The 15,173-nt window shown below is 41.9% G+C and overlaps 1 protein-coding gene across 1 annotated transcript in view; it reads left to right on the forward strand.

Moving 5' to 3' along the window:
* Nucleotides 1–15,173, forward strand: part of col12a1a (collagen, type XII, alpha 1a) — a 256,730-nt gene that overhangs the window by 10,491 nt on the left and 231,066 nt on the right. The window contains exons 2-3 of the mRNA XM_067988546.1: nucleotides 487–594; nucleotides 7,583–7,699. Of these exons, the coding sequence (XP_067844647.1) occupies nucleotides 522–594; nucleotides 7,583–7,699 (190 nt within the window). The 5' untranslated portion in view covers nucleotides 487–521. The remainder of the gene's footprint in view (nucleotides 1–486; nucleotides 595–7,582; nucleotides 7,700–15,173) is intronic.

Consider the following 15,173-nt stretch of genomic DNA (forward strand, 5'->3'; position numbering starts at 1 on the left):
TTTATTCTTTGGAGGGGGGAGAGGAGGGGTTGCTGAATTGCAGCATTCCATCTTTTAATGACACACGGGGAGTATTGCGAACTTTGCCATTTTCACGGAAAAGTGGATGGAAACACGGAATGCAATTCCCAAAACAGTTGAGGGATAAATATTGGCCAAGACACTGGAGACAACTCCCCTGCTCTTCTTCGATATAGTACCGTGGTATCTTTTACATCCAACTGAGAGGGTAGACAGGGCCTCAGTTTAATGCCTCATCAGAAAGATGGCACCTCCGGCAGTGCAGCACTCCCTCAGTGCTGCATTGGAATGTCAGCCTAGATTTATTAATGTTCAAGTTTCTGGAGTGGGACTTGAACCGACAACCTTCTAAGCTTAGAGGCAAGTGTGCTACCCACTGAACCATCGCTGACACTTAACTGAACCAATTGGCTCTCCTCATGTTCCCGCCGTGCCACTGATCAGTGTTTTACCTTCGCTTTCCAGATTCATTCATGCACTCGTGAGTCCAGCAAGCGAATATGAAGAGCAGGCTGTGCCTAGCAGTTGTTGCGGTCCTGGCAGCTATATTTGCCACCTCGGTAGAAGCTCAAGGTAATGCCTCATTCCTCTCTGGCCACATCTGCACAGAGCTGGTGCAGGACCAGTGCCCACTGGCCAATCCATGATGACGACTAGTTCCTTCTGATTTTCCTAGCTGATTTATTTTAGCTCCAACTCCCTCTACAGTATAATCCTCCTGGACATTGATTGTTCTTATTTTACAATGTTCAATTTAATTTTTCTCTCAAAAGGTTCAATGAACTTTTGTTTCTTAATCGCAGATCAAATTCTTGCGATGCTTATTTTTCTAATGTTGGCTGTGTTTCTATATTAATAATTTGATTATTCTTAACAGGGTGTGCAAAAAAACCCCACAGGAACATAATGTTTATTCATATTTATTTATATTGTTGCATAAATAAACCCTCAGTGCCATTCCCCCAACGGACACAGAATATTTCGAAGGACGATCGATCACTACATGCATTCAGCTCATATATACTTTGTAGTCAACAGTGACATGCTAATACTTTTATTTAAAAGATGATTTGGTGATTGTGCTTTAATTTACTATTCTTCCGGTACTATATGGATTCTAGAGGGATAGGCTTCCTCTGTGGCAGCCACAATGTAAGCAGAACTGCCCATACAGTGGGACGATTTCCTTACATTTGTGATTCCTAGTAAAATCGTACTTCTGTTCTAACAGGCTTATGGTTTTGCTAGAAATAGAGATCAGAGGGAATCTACCCGCTGTGTTTCAGTGTCACAAACACACAGAGAGACCAGAAGAATTTTCACCCACTTAATTCCATTATATGTAGTGTTCTAATTGGGTATGGTTAATATCAAAAGTTTCAAATTGTTGCTAGAAAATTGCACCTTCAGATTGCCTCCTTCTATCTGTTTTTCTCAACCATAGTTTATTTTAAATCTACATAAAATGCAGTACTTAAATAATAGACTAAATTTCATTGAACTATATGGATCAGAATAACCATATTTAGTTTGAGAAAACAGCATGAATTCCCACAATTTTCTGTGGAATTAATAACGCATTGTATACCAAATTAGGTAGTGACTTCTAGACTTTAGCCCTCTGTTCGAACTGGTATTTTTTTATAACCACACTTCTCAGTCTCCAAACTACTGAGACATTCACAGTAGCTTCAGTTTACTAGATATGGAGGACAGATTGTCTGTCAATCAGGACACACTGCACTTTAAAGACCAGTGAACTTAAGAGCAGCTTGGGTGTGTTCCAATTGGTGACAAAGTACAGTGGTCATCTTTGATTGCAACAAGTGACCTTATAAGGAGAGACCCACCTCCTTCAAGGTCACCGGTTGAAATGGGGAATAACTTCAGTCACGATGCTCATTTGAACTCTTAGCAGCATCTTTGCAACGTCATAATCAAAATAATATATATGTGGCTTGTTTTAATTAATTTTAAAAGGATCGATTTTCCCCTGCCTTTGTCACGTGCAAAAATAAGATAACATGACTCGCCAAGAGAACAATTGTTAAGAAATAAGAGAATCGCAGTCAATATTATTACATTGTGTATGGTCACCTATAGATAACCACTAAATATTTTATAGCAAATTTATATACAATACCAATGCCATTATAATACATTTATATGAATTAAATTGCTTTATACATGGACTATAAATTTCATAGAATCTTACAGCACAAAAGGAGGCCATTCGGCCCATCATGCCTGTGCTGGCTCTTTGAAAGAGCTATCCAATTAGCCCCACACCCCCTGCTCTTTCCCCATTGACCTGCAAATTTTTCCTTTTCAAGTATTTACCCAGTTCCCTTTTGAAAGTTATTATTGAATCTGCTTCCACCGCCCTTTCAGGCAGTGAATTCCAGATCATAACAACTCACTGCGTAAAAAAAATTCTCATCTCCCTCTAGTTCTTTTGCCAATTATATTAAATCTGTGTCCCCTGGTTACCGATCCTCCTGCCAGTGGAGACAGTTTCTCCCTATCTACTAACTTTATCCTCCCATAAAGGAACGAATGAACACATAAATAAATACACAAATAATTGCTTCAAGGCAGAATTCATGGCAACAAAACTGATGGGATGGTCACAGAGATAAAGTAGCAGGATGTGGAAGATTTCTCAATGTTTAATAGCTGTTTGTCAACATTGGGGAAATGCTTGCAGTGCCCTTTGCAATCAGTAAGGACAATCATGGATTGCAAACCCATTTGACCTTGTGGAACTAGGCGTTTTATTTTTGCAAAGAGGGAGTAGCATCAAAATAGGTCACAGTTTTGGGTTATCATTCCTACTGATTCACAGTTGCCAGGTCTGGTGTTAAGTGGTTATTTGGATATATATGTGTGTGTGTATGACATGAATTGCATTGCAGTGTAACAAAGTGCAACGTTGGGTTTCCAAAGGAGGAACGGCCTTAGCTGCAGAAGTTCCTCCCATGAAAGCTTCGGAAACAAGAAGACGCAAAGTCCAACGCTCCCAGCTGCAAACTATAAATATATTTAATTTACATTAACATGTGAATGAAGATGCTCATGAAGTCATCGCGTTGATGGACGGACGAACAGCCAGTTGGTGCAAAGGAAGGAAGGGAGCTCCAATACAGCGCGTGCAAAGGGAGAAGGACCATTTTTTTAAAAAAAAAGGTTTAGGAGCGAGAGCGCGGGAGCGCGCCGGAGGGACCGCCACAGCCTCGGCCGCGCACTCCTGTTCAGGCTTTCGCGGGAACGCGCTTGCGAGAGTCTTCATCCTGGGAACAGAACAGAACGAGTCAGAACATCCCGGTGGGAGGAGAGTTTGTGCTAAAAGATATATCACCTTCCCACCCCACCCAACAATTACAAACTTACTCCTCAGTCTGTGGGGGACAAAAAATTACATCTATCTTTTTTTAAAAAACTACGTTTAAAGTAACATCTTTTAACAAGAAATTTTAATTTTTAAATAAAAAATCATATATTTTATGTAATTATATGTGTATACATAATAATAGCTTAGGCTAATTATATATATCTTAGAAATTAGTTGCTGATATTAGCTGAACTATTTTAGCGGTGACGATAACCTGTTTAAAAGAAGCAGGTTATCGCCTGCGTTAAAACGGAAAGTCGTACGAATGCGTTAAGCATTTGACTATGAATATCGCCAACAGTAATTTCTAGACTTTTATTTCTTTAAGAAGGAGGAGGGGCCGGGGGGGACACAAAAACCGAGTGATTGTGACCGTGAATGAAAAGTGATTGTGCTGAGTGAATGTCGAAAGAAAAGATACTTTTTTTCACACACACGCAGTGTGATTAATTTTTTATACACACCTAGAGAGAAAAGTTTTTTGTTTCTCTCTAGAGTACATAATGCACAGACTTTTTTTATGTTTGCCCCCCCCCTTCACCCCCCCCCCCCAATGATCCGCACACAGAGGGCAGGGCTCGGCGTCGTGTGCGATTTTTGGGGCTCTATCTTTTTTTAACCCGCCACGTCTGTTCTGCGTGTGGGGTGTTGGGGCGGGCGGGAACTCTCAGTGCGATTTTAACCAGCATTAAAATTTCCGTCGGATTTTCCATCGCTGTCGAAACGCAGACCCACCCCCCGCCGTCACCGGGAGTTTCGAGTGGCCGTCGGCGGGATTGACAGCGACCGGGTGGGGCTGGCCGGCTCGAGCATTTCCCTCTCCCCCCTCCCCCAGGGGTCACTGACTGGAGTCGGTGAATGTCTGGAGACACGAGCACTGACTGACACTCTTCCCTCTGCGATACATTTGCCCCAATAAAAAACCCCAGGTTGGTGATGCTGCTTTTTTTTTCCACCTAACGCTAGAAAAATTAAAAATTGCTATTTTAAAAAAAAAATAAAAGTTTGCTCAGCTCAGTTTTGTCTGCCTTTGCATTAAATTTGTCCTGAGCTGTAGGTACATCTTGGAAACAAGAAGGATATTTTACAATGGTATTCTAGCTCCCTTAGCCCTGGACACTAACATAAGAATGGTTTGCGAATGACATTTATTTTGCTCACCTCAGATATTAACTGGGACTGGTGCATGTGAATTATACCACGTAGAGTGATGTGTCCTATTAAACCATAGCAAGTACTGGTGAGAGCATGTTTAATACACCTTGCACCGCTTGGCTGCATGGCAATTATATTTTTCTAAGAAAACAATTCAGTAGATATATTTATTATGTTTGATTTCTTTTTTTTTGCTTCCAAAGTTAACCAGAAGAATTAAATAAATATAAACACAGCCGGATAGAATTTAAACTGTAATGCATGTGGCCCCTACAGTGACAGAGAAACGCAGCTAAAACAGAACAACACACAGTGCATGTGCACGTCAAGAATGGGAATATCATTATAAAATATGTGGAAAAGTCTTTTGTGTTCAAGCTTTCATTGTGTGAAGGTGGAAACTCGTGTTATTGCGACTCAGTTTCGATCTGCATGACTCTGTGAGACACTAATTGATGTGAACAATCATTCTCTAATAAGAGTTTATTTTTTCCATTTGTGTCCGAATGCTTTATTTTTCTTGTATATTTTGTTACAGTGCTTCTGTATGTATAAGGATTCCTGTATTTTGCAAGTGACGCGGGGATCGGGACTGAAGGAGGTTGAGTAATCTATAGGGTGAAGGGTACACAGTATGAAGACACCAACTGGAGGCAATTTTAACCTAACCCGCCCGTCAGGAAACTGACCGGGATTGGGTGTAGCACTGGTTTTACACCCTGCCCCCGATTTTGCTCTCCTTTTTGAAGTCAACGGAGAACAATTTTGGGCGGGGTATAAAACATAGGAACAGTAGTAGGCCATTCAGCCCCTCAAGCCTGTTCCGCCATTTAATTAGATCATGGCTGATCTGTATCTTAACTCCATCCACCTGCCTTGTTCCGGAACCTTTAATACCCTTACCGAACAAAAATCTATCAATCTCAGTTTTGAAATTTTCAATTGACCCCCAGCCTCAACAGCTTTTTTGAGGGAGTGAGTTCCAGATTTCCACTCCCCTTTGTGTGAAGAAGTGCTTCCTGACAATACTCCTGAATGGCCTAGCTCTAATTTTAAGATTATGCCCCCTTGTTCTGGATTTCCCCCACCAGAGGAAATAGTTTCTCTCTATCCACCCTATCAAATCATCTTAAAACCAGCATTCCACCCGATCCAGCGGGTTTCTAGTCCGGCGGGTTAGGTTAAAATGACCTGGTCGCCGATGTGTCACACGCTGCAGGGGAAAAAAAACCAGACCATAACACACAAGGTGAAATACAGGCGGACTCTGTTTATAATACAGGAGCACTGTTGTACGCAACATCTGCGTTTCTTTGTGAAGGTCCCTGTGAATGTCTTGCAGTGTCTCTGGCTGTGGACTATGTGACTGAAAAGCTTGTCTGTGCAAAATGTGACTATTTCAGTAACACCCGGTGAGATCTTTCTCAAACACCGGATGTTTTGAAGATTGCCAGCGTGGCCTGGTGTACAAATTAACAAAATCTTCTTGTGATTTTCTTCAATACAGAAGCTTTAGCAAATTATCAGATGTTCATACAGTACTTGTGTGTGTGCATATTTTTGTAGTTAGACTAGCTTTTTTTTCCAGCTCAGCTGGAGTTGTAGCACAGAAGGCCATTCACCTCGGTTTCTTAATAAATTTTAAAAAAAAGTTTTTTTTAAAAAAGAAAAGTTAGTTATTAATATGGGTTCATATTACCACAGACCGTAAAAAAAATCACAACTTTCGATTGTTCTGTCTTTTCATTTTGATACCAAACCTACAATGATAATATATATCGACTAAATGATGATTGATATAATGCATATTCAGCCAATGTGGCGAATAAGGAGAATTCCCATTGACGCTGTAAAATAAGTTTTATAAAGATTCCTTATCTTTTTTTTAAAAGAAAAATGAAACCTTTTTAATGTCGTCTTTATCTCATCAATTTTATCACTTTTTAAAAAAAATATAAAACTGCTTCAGTAAAGTACCTGAAAAATCTGGAATCGAATCATTTTTTATTTTGTTGCTGACTTTTTATTTTTTATTCTATTATATATGTATAGGAAGAAAGAGAGAGAGCGAGAGAAAGACCTTTTCCAATTGACCCTTCAAGAGCAGTGGAGGCTCTAATGTAGTTTCTTTTGATTAATTTACACGCAGAAATCACTAACCTCCATAGGAACATGGGAACAGGAGGAGGCCATTCAGCCCCTTGAGTCTGTTCCGCCATTCAATGCGATCATGGCTGATCTGTATCTTAACTCCATTTACCCGGCTTGAGTCCATATCCCTCGATACCCTCGGCTAGCAAAAATCTATCGATCTCAGATTTAAAATTATTGATTGAGCTAGCATCTACTGCTTTTTGTGGGAGGGAGTTCTGCACTTCTACCGCCCTTTGTGTGAAGAAGTGTTTCCTAACTTCACTCCTGAATGACCTGGCTCTGATTTTAAGGTTACGTCCCCTTCATACAGATGTGAAGCAAAAGTTTATTATGGCGAGTAATTTGACAAGCTTTGTATTGAGTGCAGCAAGCATGTGAGTGATTAATAATCAAAACTTGTCCCGAATTCACTGTTAGATGTTTGCCTATTTGGACATTGTATATGTGTACCCGCTCTACTTGTACTTGATTTGTTATTAATCGTGTTTTATCTTTTTTTGTTTCTTGCTGGCAACCCATGTACTGGCCTGACGGTTCAAAGCCGAATGTCTCGTGCTCTCCTTGTTCTGTTATTATTTTTATGTCATTATTTATTTGTTCTCACTTCAGCTTTTGACACTTGTGTTATATGGTCCTCTTTACCCGCCAACAATAGACATGAAGCTCGAAATGCTTATTGTTGGAAACAAATTTATGCAAAGACGTAGGTTTCGAAACGCTTAGCTGTCATTCGACCGACTATGCTTTTAACCAGCGTAGTGTGAACATTCTTTACAAAAAACAACATTTGCTTGCTTTGATCGGGCAGCGGGGGTCCCGGCCGAGATTGACGTCTTCTTTTTGACATTTTTCTCTCCGCAGTGGAGCCTCCTTCACAGCTGAAATTTAAAATTTTAACTGAGAGTAGTGTTCAAATGACATGGAGACGCTCGCCCAACAGAATACAAGGCTACAGATTAACGTTAGCACCCGCAACCGGTGAGTAAGAGGGCTTCCACTCGTTTGAGCTGACGATCAGCGGTTTGTGAAGAAATGGAAATTGCACTTCAAGTACTATTTAAGGGGAGTTCGATGCCATAAATGGGCGAGGTTTTCACCCAATTCCGCCCTCCCAGAGCAATGGAAAGAACCTGCATTTATATTGTGCCTGTTAAGGTCTCGGGACCTCTCAAAGTGCTTCACAGCCAGTGAGGTACTTTCGAAGCGTAGTCATAGGATCATACAGCTCGGAAGGAGGCCATTCGGCCCATCGCACCTGTGCTGGCTCTTTGAAAGAGCTATTCAATTCGTCCCACATCCCCACTCTTTCCCCATAGCCTGGCAAATTTCTCCCCTTCAAGTATTTTATCCAATTCCCTTTTGAAAGTTACGATTGAATCTGCTTCCACCGCCCCTTCAGACCGTGCATTTCCAATCCTAACAAGTCAAGAACGTTTTCTTTCCCCAAACTGCCATGGTGGAATTTGAGCTCTCATTAGCTGGATTATTAGTCCAGGCCTCTGGATCGCAAATCCAGTTTCTTAACCACCACACCCTATAGCGGGCCCATGTTATAAAACATCTCATCCTCCCTACTCACTGTGAGCAATGCTATGAGAGAGCCACATGTGTATTTACAGGTTTGTTGTAAAAAGAATTCCAGCTGCTCCAAAAAACTTTGCGTGAGTATTCCGACTCACAGAAGGCCTTGGGCTACATTTACGGCACACAGCTCCTTAAAAAACGATATACTTATGTGGGAATATTGTGAATTTTCACTTCTGTGCAAATTGAACATGTTAAATTAAAAGTACGTTTAATGGTACACTCATAGCATAGAAACCTGGTTGCATTTGCAAAAAAGAGATTCTTTGCACAGGATATGCTTAATGAACTATTTTGTTTTTTCTCGTAATTTTTTCCCTTCCTCTTCTGAAGGTAATGACTTCTTCTTGGGGTCTGTTTCCACGGTTACTGGTAGCTCTTGGAAGCTACATGGCCTAAAAAGCTATGTGTGCGAGACTAGGCTGCGGCCTGTAGGCCACGCGTGCCCCCTGAGCTCTGGCGATCTGGCCCCTTGAAACCCAGACGGCCCGCTTCCATTTGTACTTAAATTTCTTATTTGCTGGTTTTGTGCTGTTTGAATTTTGTGGGCCTGGAGGTTTGGAATGGGCTGGGGATTTTTTTTTTTTGCACTGCTGCCTCATTGGTGAATAAATCTTAACTGAGAACACCGAGATCAGTTAGTGCGAGCAATTGAGATAGATGGAAACTTACGGGAATGTGGACTTTACATGTGGTTCCTGAGACTCTATGGTAGGCATTCATGTAGGGCCTTGAAGGCAAAAAGCTTGGACACCCTTAGCCTCAACAGTGAAAGTCAGCAAGCTATCCCATCATGGGAAGTGGTGGTGGTGCTAGGATCATCGGTACTGAGCCCAACCCCATCCTCACCCAAGAGCTACAGGTGCGGACATTCTAGGAGGAGTCAATGGACTGGGGACACCAAATCAAATTTAGTGCCCTCACCACTGCCCTGGTTGACACACCAGATCAGCGATCAAACCGAAGACCATCCTGGCCTGTTTAGCTCAGTTACCAAAAGCGGGGAGCTGACCGCCTGAAGGAGAGTGCGCAATAGAAAATATTTCAGTGTCTTCAGTATTCAACCAGCACCACTCAGCTGTTTTCTGAGGGAAGTTGAGTGCTTTTTCCCCGTTCCTACCTCAAGAAAGCCCTCTGCATTACATTCTGTTTCTGCCATGAAATATCTGGCAAAAAATGGTAATTCAGGCTTTAGTTAAGTATATAAAAAAATAAGGCTGCAAATTTCTATTGATGATCGTCATGGGTGAATGCCTGACATGTTTGTATTAAATTCTCTGCTATTTAAATGCAGGCATTAATATGTTTATTTCAGGTGGATTAACGCCCACCTTAAAAAGCAGAGGATTGTCATGCAAATGCACTAAACATTCATCCACTATTAACACAGACAGTAATTTCTACAGTACACAGCGACAGGGAAGAATCAGTCAATGTCACAAATTGAGTTAATCACCAACATTAAAAGGTGCAGTGGGAATGGGGCTGGGTGGATTCTAATAAAATCACATGTTGCTTTCAATCACATTGAACTCTATGAACGGACAGACTCTGAATGCTAGATTTTTTAAAATTTCGAGCCCTGACTTTTTATAGGTGACGGGAGAGTTACTCGGTCAGCACTTTTTCTTGTCCTCATAGTCATCTGATCAAGGGGTCCCAGTAAGATGAATACCAGGTAGAAATTACTTTGCTGCTCCCATGGGTTTGACTGTAACCCCCAGCGAGTTTTTAAAAAAGGGGCTTGAAAGGGCTAAGGGTGCAATTTTCATTGCACACATCAAACCCAGAGCGAATTTCTCTCAGGTTGACTATGGGTTCGGAGAGCTGGTTCTTCCAGACTTGTTCCTGTTTTGACACCATAACATGACACGCGTGCCAGAGAGAAGAAAGAAGAGATTGGAAGCTAGACTGCTGAAGCCCGTATTTACTCCGCAGCCAGGGATGCAAAACTTGAGTCTGAAACCCCCAATTTCCAATGCTAAAGTTGACGTTTGAATGCACCCGTACGAGAGCAAGTTGGCAAAGCCCCAACGTCTTTGAAACAGGAGGGTTTTGCATCTCGACCTGCAACGTTGGAAACGTTGAGCAAGTTGTCAGTCAACAGTGACAACATTTTCCACTCGCAGCCCAGACTGAGGGGAAAAAACTACCGAATGCATCTTTCTGTTTCTGATCGTGTAACAAGCATCATGGGAGCTAGTACTTCTGGTGTCTAGACTGATTGAGAAATGACCATCTTCTGGAAAAATGCTTTTCAGGCCATATCCTGCTCATTGCCACTGATGTGAAGTCTATCATGTACTGAGGGACTCGCTTCTTTTCAATTCTGTCTTGCATGTGGTCTCCATTGTGAGCAGTGAGAGCAGAGAGAAGTCATGGAATGTAGGCGGTAATCCATCATCTTTCTTTCTAATGCATATTCCTTACAGCACTGGGCTGCGGTGTTGGTTGAGGTGGAGGGGGGAGGAGGTATTAATCCTTTCCAGATGGTGCTTTTTCCATTCTAATTTGCAAAAGAGCTGAACAGTCTTCAGCATGAAATGCAGGAATTTACAGAAGAAAAGGCAAAAAGACGAGAGAACCCTTTCCGACCTTCGAATCTCATCCCTCCATACTAGCTTTCTTGTCTTAGCATCGAGTTGCACTTTCATAGAATCATTGAATGGTTACAGCATGGAAGGAGACCATTTGGCCCATCGAGTCCGTGCCAGCTCTGTGCAAGAGCAATCCAGCTAGTTCTACACCCTCGCCCTATCCTCGTAGCCCTGCAACTTTTTTCCCTTCAAGTGCTTATCCAGTTCCCTTTTGAAAGCCACGATTGAATCTGCCTCCACCACCCTCCTCGGGCAGTGCATTCCAGATCCTAACCACTCGCTGTGTAAAAATGTTTTTCCTCATGTCGCCTTTCGTTCTTTTGCCAATCGCCTTAAATCTATGTCCTCTGATCCTTGACCCTTCCGCCATGGGAACAGTTTCTCTCCATCTACTCTGTCTAGACCCTTCATGATTTTCAATAACTCAATCAAATCTTCTCTCAACCTTCTCTGCTCTAAGAACAACCCCAGTGTCGCCAGTCTATCTGCGTAACTAAAGTCCCTCATACCTGGAACCATTCTAGTAAATCTCTTCTGCACCCTCTCTAAGGCCGTCACATCCTTCCAAAAGTGCGGAGCCTAGAACTGGACACAATACTCCAGTTGTGGCTGAACCAGTGTTTTATAAAGTTTCATCATAACCTCCTTGCTTTTGTACTCTATGCCTCTATTTATAAAGTCCAGGATCCTGTATGCTTTCTTATTCACTTTCTCAACCTGCCCTACCACCTTCAACGATTTGTGTACATATACCCCCAGGTCTCTGTTTCTGCACCCCTTTTAGAGTTGTGCCCTCTAGTTTATATTGCCTCTCCCCGTTCTTCCTACCAAAATGTATCACTTCACACTTTTCTCCGTTAAATTTCATCTGCCACGTGTCTGCCCATTCGACCAGCCTGTCTATGTCCTCTTGAAGTCTATCACTATCCTCCTCACTGTTCACTACCCTTCCATGTTTTGTGTCATCCGCAAATTTTGAAATTTTGCCCAGTACACCCAAGTCCAAGTCATTAATATATATTAAGAAAAGCAGTGGTCCCAGCACCGACCCCTGGGGAACACCACTGTATACCCCCCTCCAGTCCAAAAAACAACCGTTCACCACTACTCTCTGTTTCCTGTTACTGGCCAATTTCATATCCATGCTGCCACTGCCCCTTTTATTCCATGGGCTTCAACTTTGATGACAAGCCTATTATACGGCACTTTATCAAACGCCTTTTGAAAGTCCATATACACAACATCAACCGCATTGCTCTCATCCACCCACTCATCAAAAAACTCAATCAATTTAGTTAAACACGATTTGCCTTTAACAAATCCGTGCTGGCTTTCCCTAATTAATCCACACTCGTCCAAGTGACTGTTAATTTTGTCCTTGATTATCATTTCTAAAAGTGTCCCCACCACCAAGGTTAAACTGACTGGCCTATAGTTGCTGGGTTTATCCTTACACAAGGGGGTAACATTTGCAATTCTCCAGTCCTCTGGCACCACTCCTGTATCTAAGGATGATTGGAAGATTATGGCCAGCACCTCTGCAATTTCCACCCTTACTTCCCTCAGCAACCTAGGATGCATCCCATCTGGATTGGGTGACTTATCTACTTTAAGTACAGCCAGCCTTTCTAGTACCTCCTCTTTATCAATTTTTAGCCCATCCAGTATCTCAACTACCTCCTCTTTTACTGTGACTTTGGCAGCACCTTCTTCCTTTGTAAAGACAGATACAAAGTATTAATTTATTACTTCAGCCATGCCCTCTGCCTCCATGAGTAGATCTCCTTTTTGGTCCCTAATCGGCCCCACTCCTCCTCTTACTGCCCGTTTACTCTTTACATGCCTATAGAAGACTTTTGGATTCCCTTTTATGTTGGCCGCCAGTCTATTCTCATACTCTCTCTTTGCCCCTCTTATTTCCATTTTCGCCTCCCCTCTGAACTTTTTATATTCAGCTTGGTTCTCACTTGTATTGTCAACCTGACATCTGTCATACACCCCTTTTTTCTGCTTCACCTTACTCTCTATCTCTTTTGGCATCCAGGGAGCTCTGGCTTTAGTTGCCCTACCTTTCTCCCTTGTTGGGAATGTACCTAGACTGTACCCGAGCCATCTCCTCCTTAAAGGCTGCCCATTGTTCAATTAGAGTTTTGCCTGCCGATCTTTGATTCCAGTTTACCCGGGCCAGATCTGTTCTCATCCCATTGAAATTGGCCCTCCTCCAATTGAGTATTTTTACTTTAGAGTGGTCCAACTTCCCAATTTTTGCTTGTCTCTTGCTATCATGCTTATCAAAATGGGAGAACAAGTTTGGAAGATCCAATGTGAATCGGTACTGAACCTGAGAGCAATTTGTTCTAGATTTGATGTGTGCAATGCAAATTGCACCCGTATCCTTTTCAAGCCCTTGTTTACTCACTGGAGTGAGTTAAACTTATGGGGAGCAGCAAAATAATTCCTATCTGGTCCTGTTTAGCAGATTATTGATGTCCTCTGCACCTAATCTCCTGGCTTACTTTGATGCATTATTTGAGTTTATCTTATCTATCCCTTATAATATATTCCTAACCTCAAATAAACCCTTCTTTTATCACTGTCTTTATAAGGCTTAAGGTTCGCTAATCTTTCCTCATAGCTCAACCAATCAATCAGTGCGAGGCAGCTCAGTAAGTGTACAGATTTTGAAGGACACTTTTGGAATGTTGCAATGCTTGGTTGTCAGGTTGGATGAGTGGCCTAAGGTGCCAGACTCAAGGACTGCTAATCCTTACCTTGACAAAGGTTAGTGAATTCTGGTCCCTTTCTAGGGGTGTGGGTTTGAATCCCACTTCTGACATTAGCTTTTTATCCACACAAACGCCTTCTGCATCCAAGAGCCTGCTCAACTCTGCTTCAATTTACATGAGGCTGTTTCAAGTACCTCAACGGTATTGCCGTTTACTGACAAAAGCAAATTAGATCAATACTTGAAGGAAAAAATATTTCAGGGCTAGGTGGAAAAAGCCAGGGAATGGTACTAATCGGACAGCTCTTTCAAAGAGCCGGCATAGGCATGATGGGCCGAATGGCCTTCTCTTGTGCTGTACCTTCTATGATACTATGAACCCCATTGCTTTTCTTTGTACCCTCTCCAATACATAGGTTTTTTTATGTATGACATGGTGAACCCCATGTACAGCCTCACCAATGCCTCATGAAACCTTAGCATAATCTCTGTGGGCTTGTACTGTGCTGTTATATCACCATGTCCCAGTATTCTATGTGCCTTTTTCCCAAAATGTTCGAGATACTCAAAGTGGTGAGTCAACTATCACGAGGTATCTCAGTAAGTTTCCCTTTGGTAATTGTTTTCCATTTATTCTATGCACATTTATTCAACCAAAATGCATTCTTTATATTTATCAGAATTAAGTCTCATTTGCCATTTGTCTGCTCGATTGCAGCCTGAACCAGAATCCTTCCACAAGCCTTTAGGGACATCCTCTGCCTCTACTGACCTCTCTATTTTGGTATTTTCAGTGCGTTAGATGCCTATACATTTGCTCTCAGCATCCAGATCATTTATGTAGATTGGAAATAATTGAGTCCAAAGCACTGGCCTTGCAGAACCTCAACTCAACACCTCCCCCAATCTAACATTATACCCTTAACAAGTACTCTCATGACCTATGAGCATGACCTTTGAAAAAACGACTCATCCAGTTCCCTGTTCTGCATTGGAGTTTAATTAAATGTCTTTCATAGAGAACTTTGCCAAAAGCTTTCTGAATGTCAAATATAGTAAAGAGTTCTTCCTCAAAAAAAGCTAAGGAGGTTTGTTAGACTGGATTTTTCCCTTCTAAGCCCATGCTAGTTGTCTCTTATTAAATTAGTACTGTACAGATACTCCTATCCTACCCCATAGAATGTATTCTAGTTTTCTAACCTGTTACTGAGCTCAGCCTGAACTGCCTGTAGTTTCCTGGATCAAATTTGTGCCCACCTTAAACATAGGCACTACTTTTCTTTGGTTCCAGTTCCGAAGGACCTGCAGTGGCCAATGATCCCTTCATGACGTTAGCCAGTGTCTTACAAATCTCCCCCATAGTCCCCTCTAGCACCTTAAAATATAGGCCGTCTGGCTCAAGGAATTTGTTAGTCTTGAGTCCCTTTCATCTACCATGTATCTCTACCACTCCGACTTCAAAACCCTCTGGGACACCAGCGAACAAGTTGCCGTTGTCGTTGATGCATAATTTTAGATAATATTCATCTGATATTCTTTAAAAAGC

This window comes from Heptranchias perlo, chromosome 8 (assembly GCF_035084215.1).
Source record: "Heptranchias perlo isolate sHepPer1 chromosome 8, sHepPer1.hap1, whole genome shotgun sequence".
Taxonomy (NCBI): Eukaryota; Metazoa; Chordata; class Chondrichthyes; order Hexanchiformes; family Hexanchidae; genus Heptranchias; species Heptranchias perlo.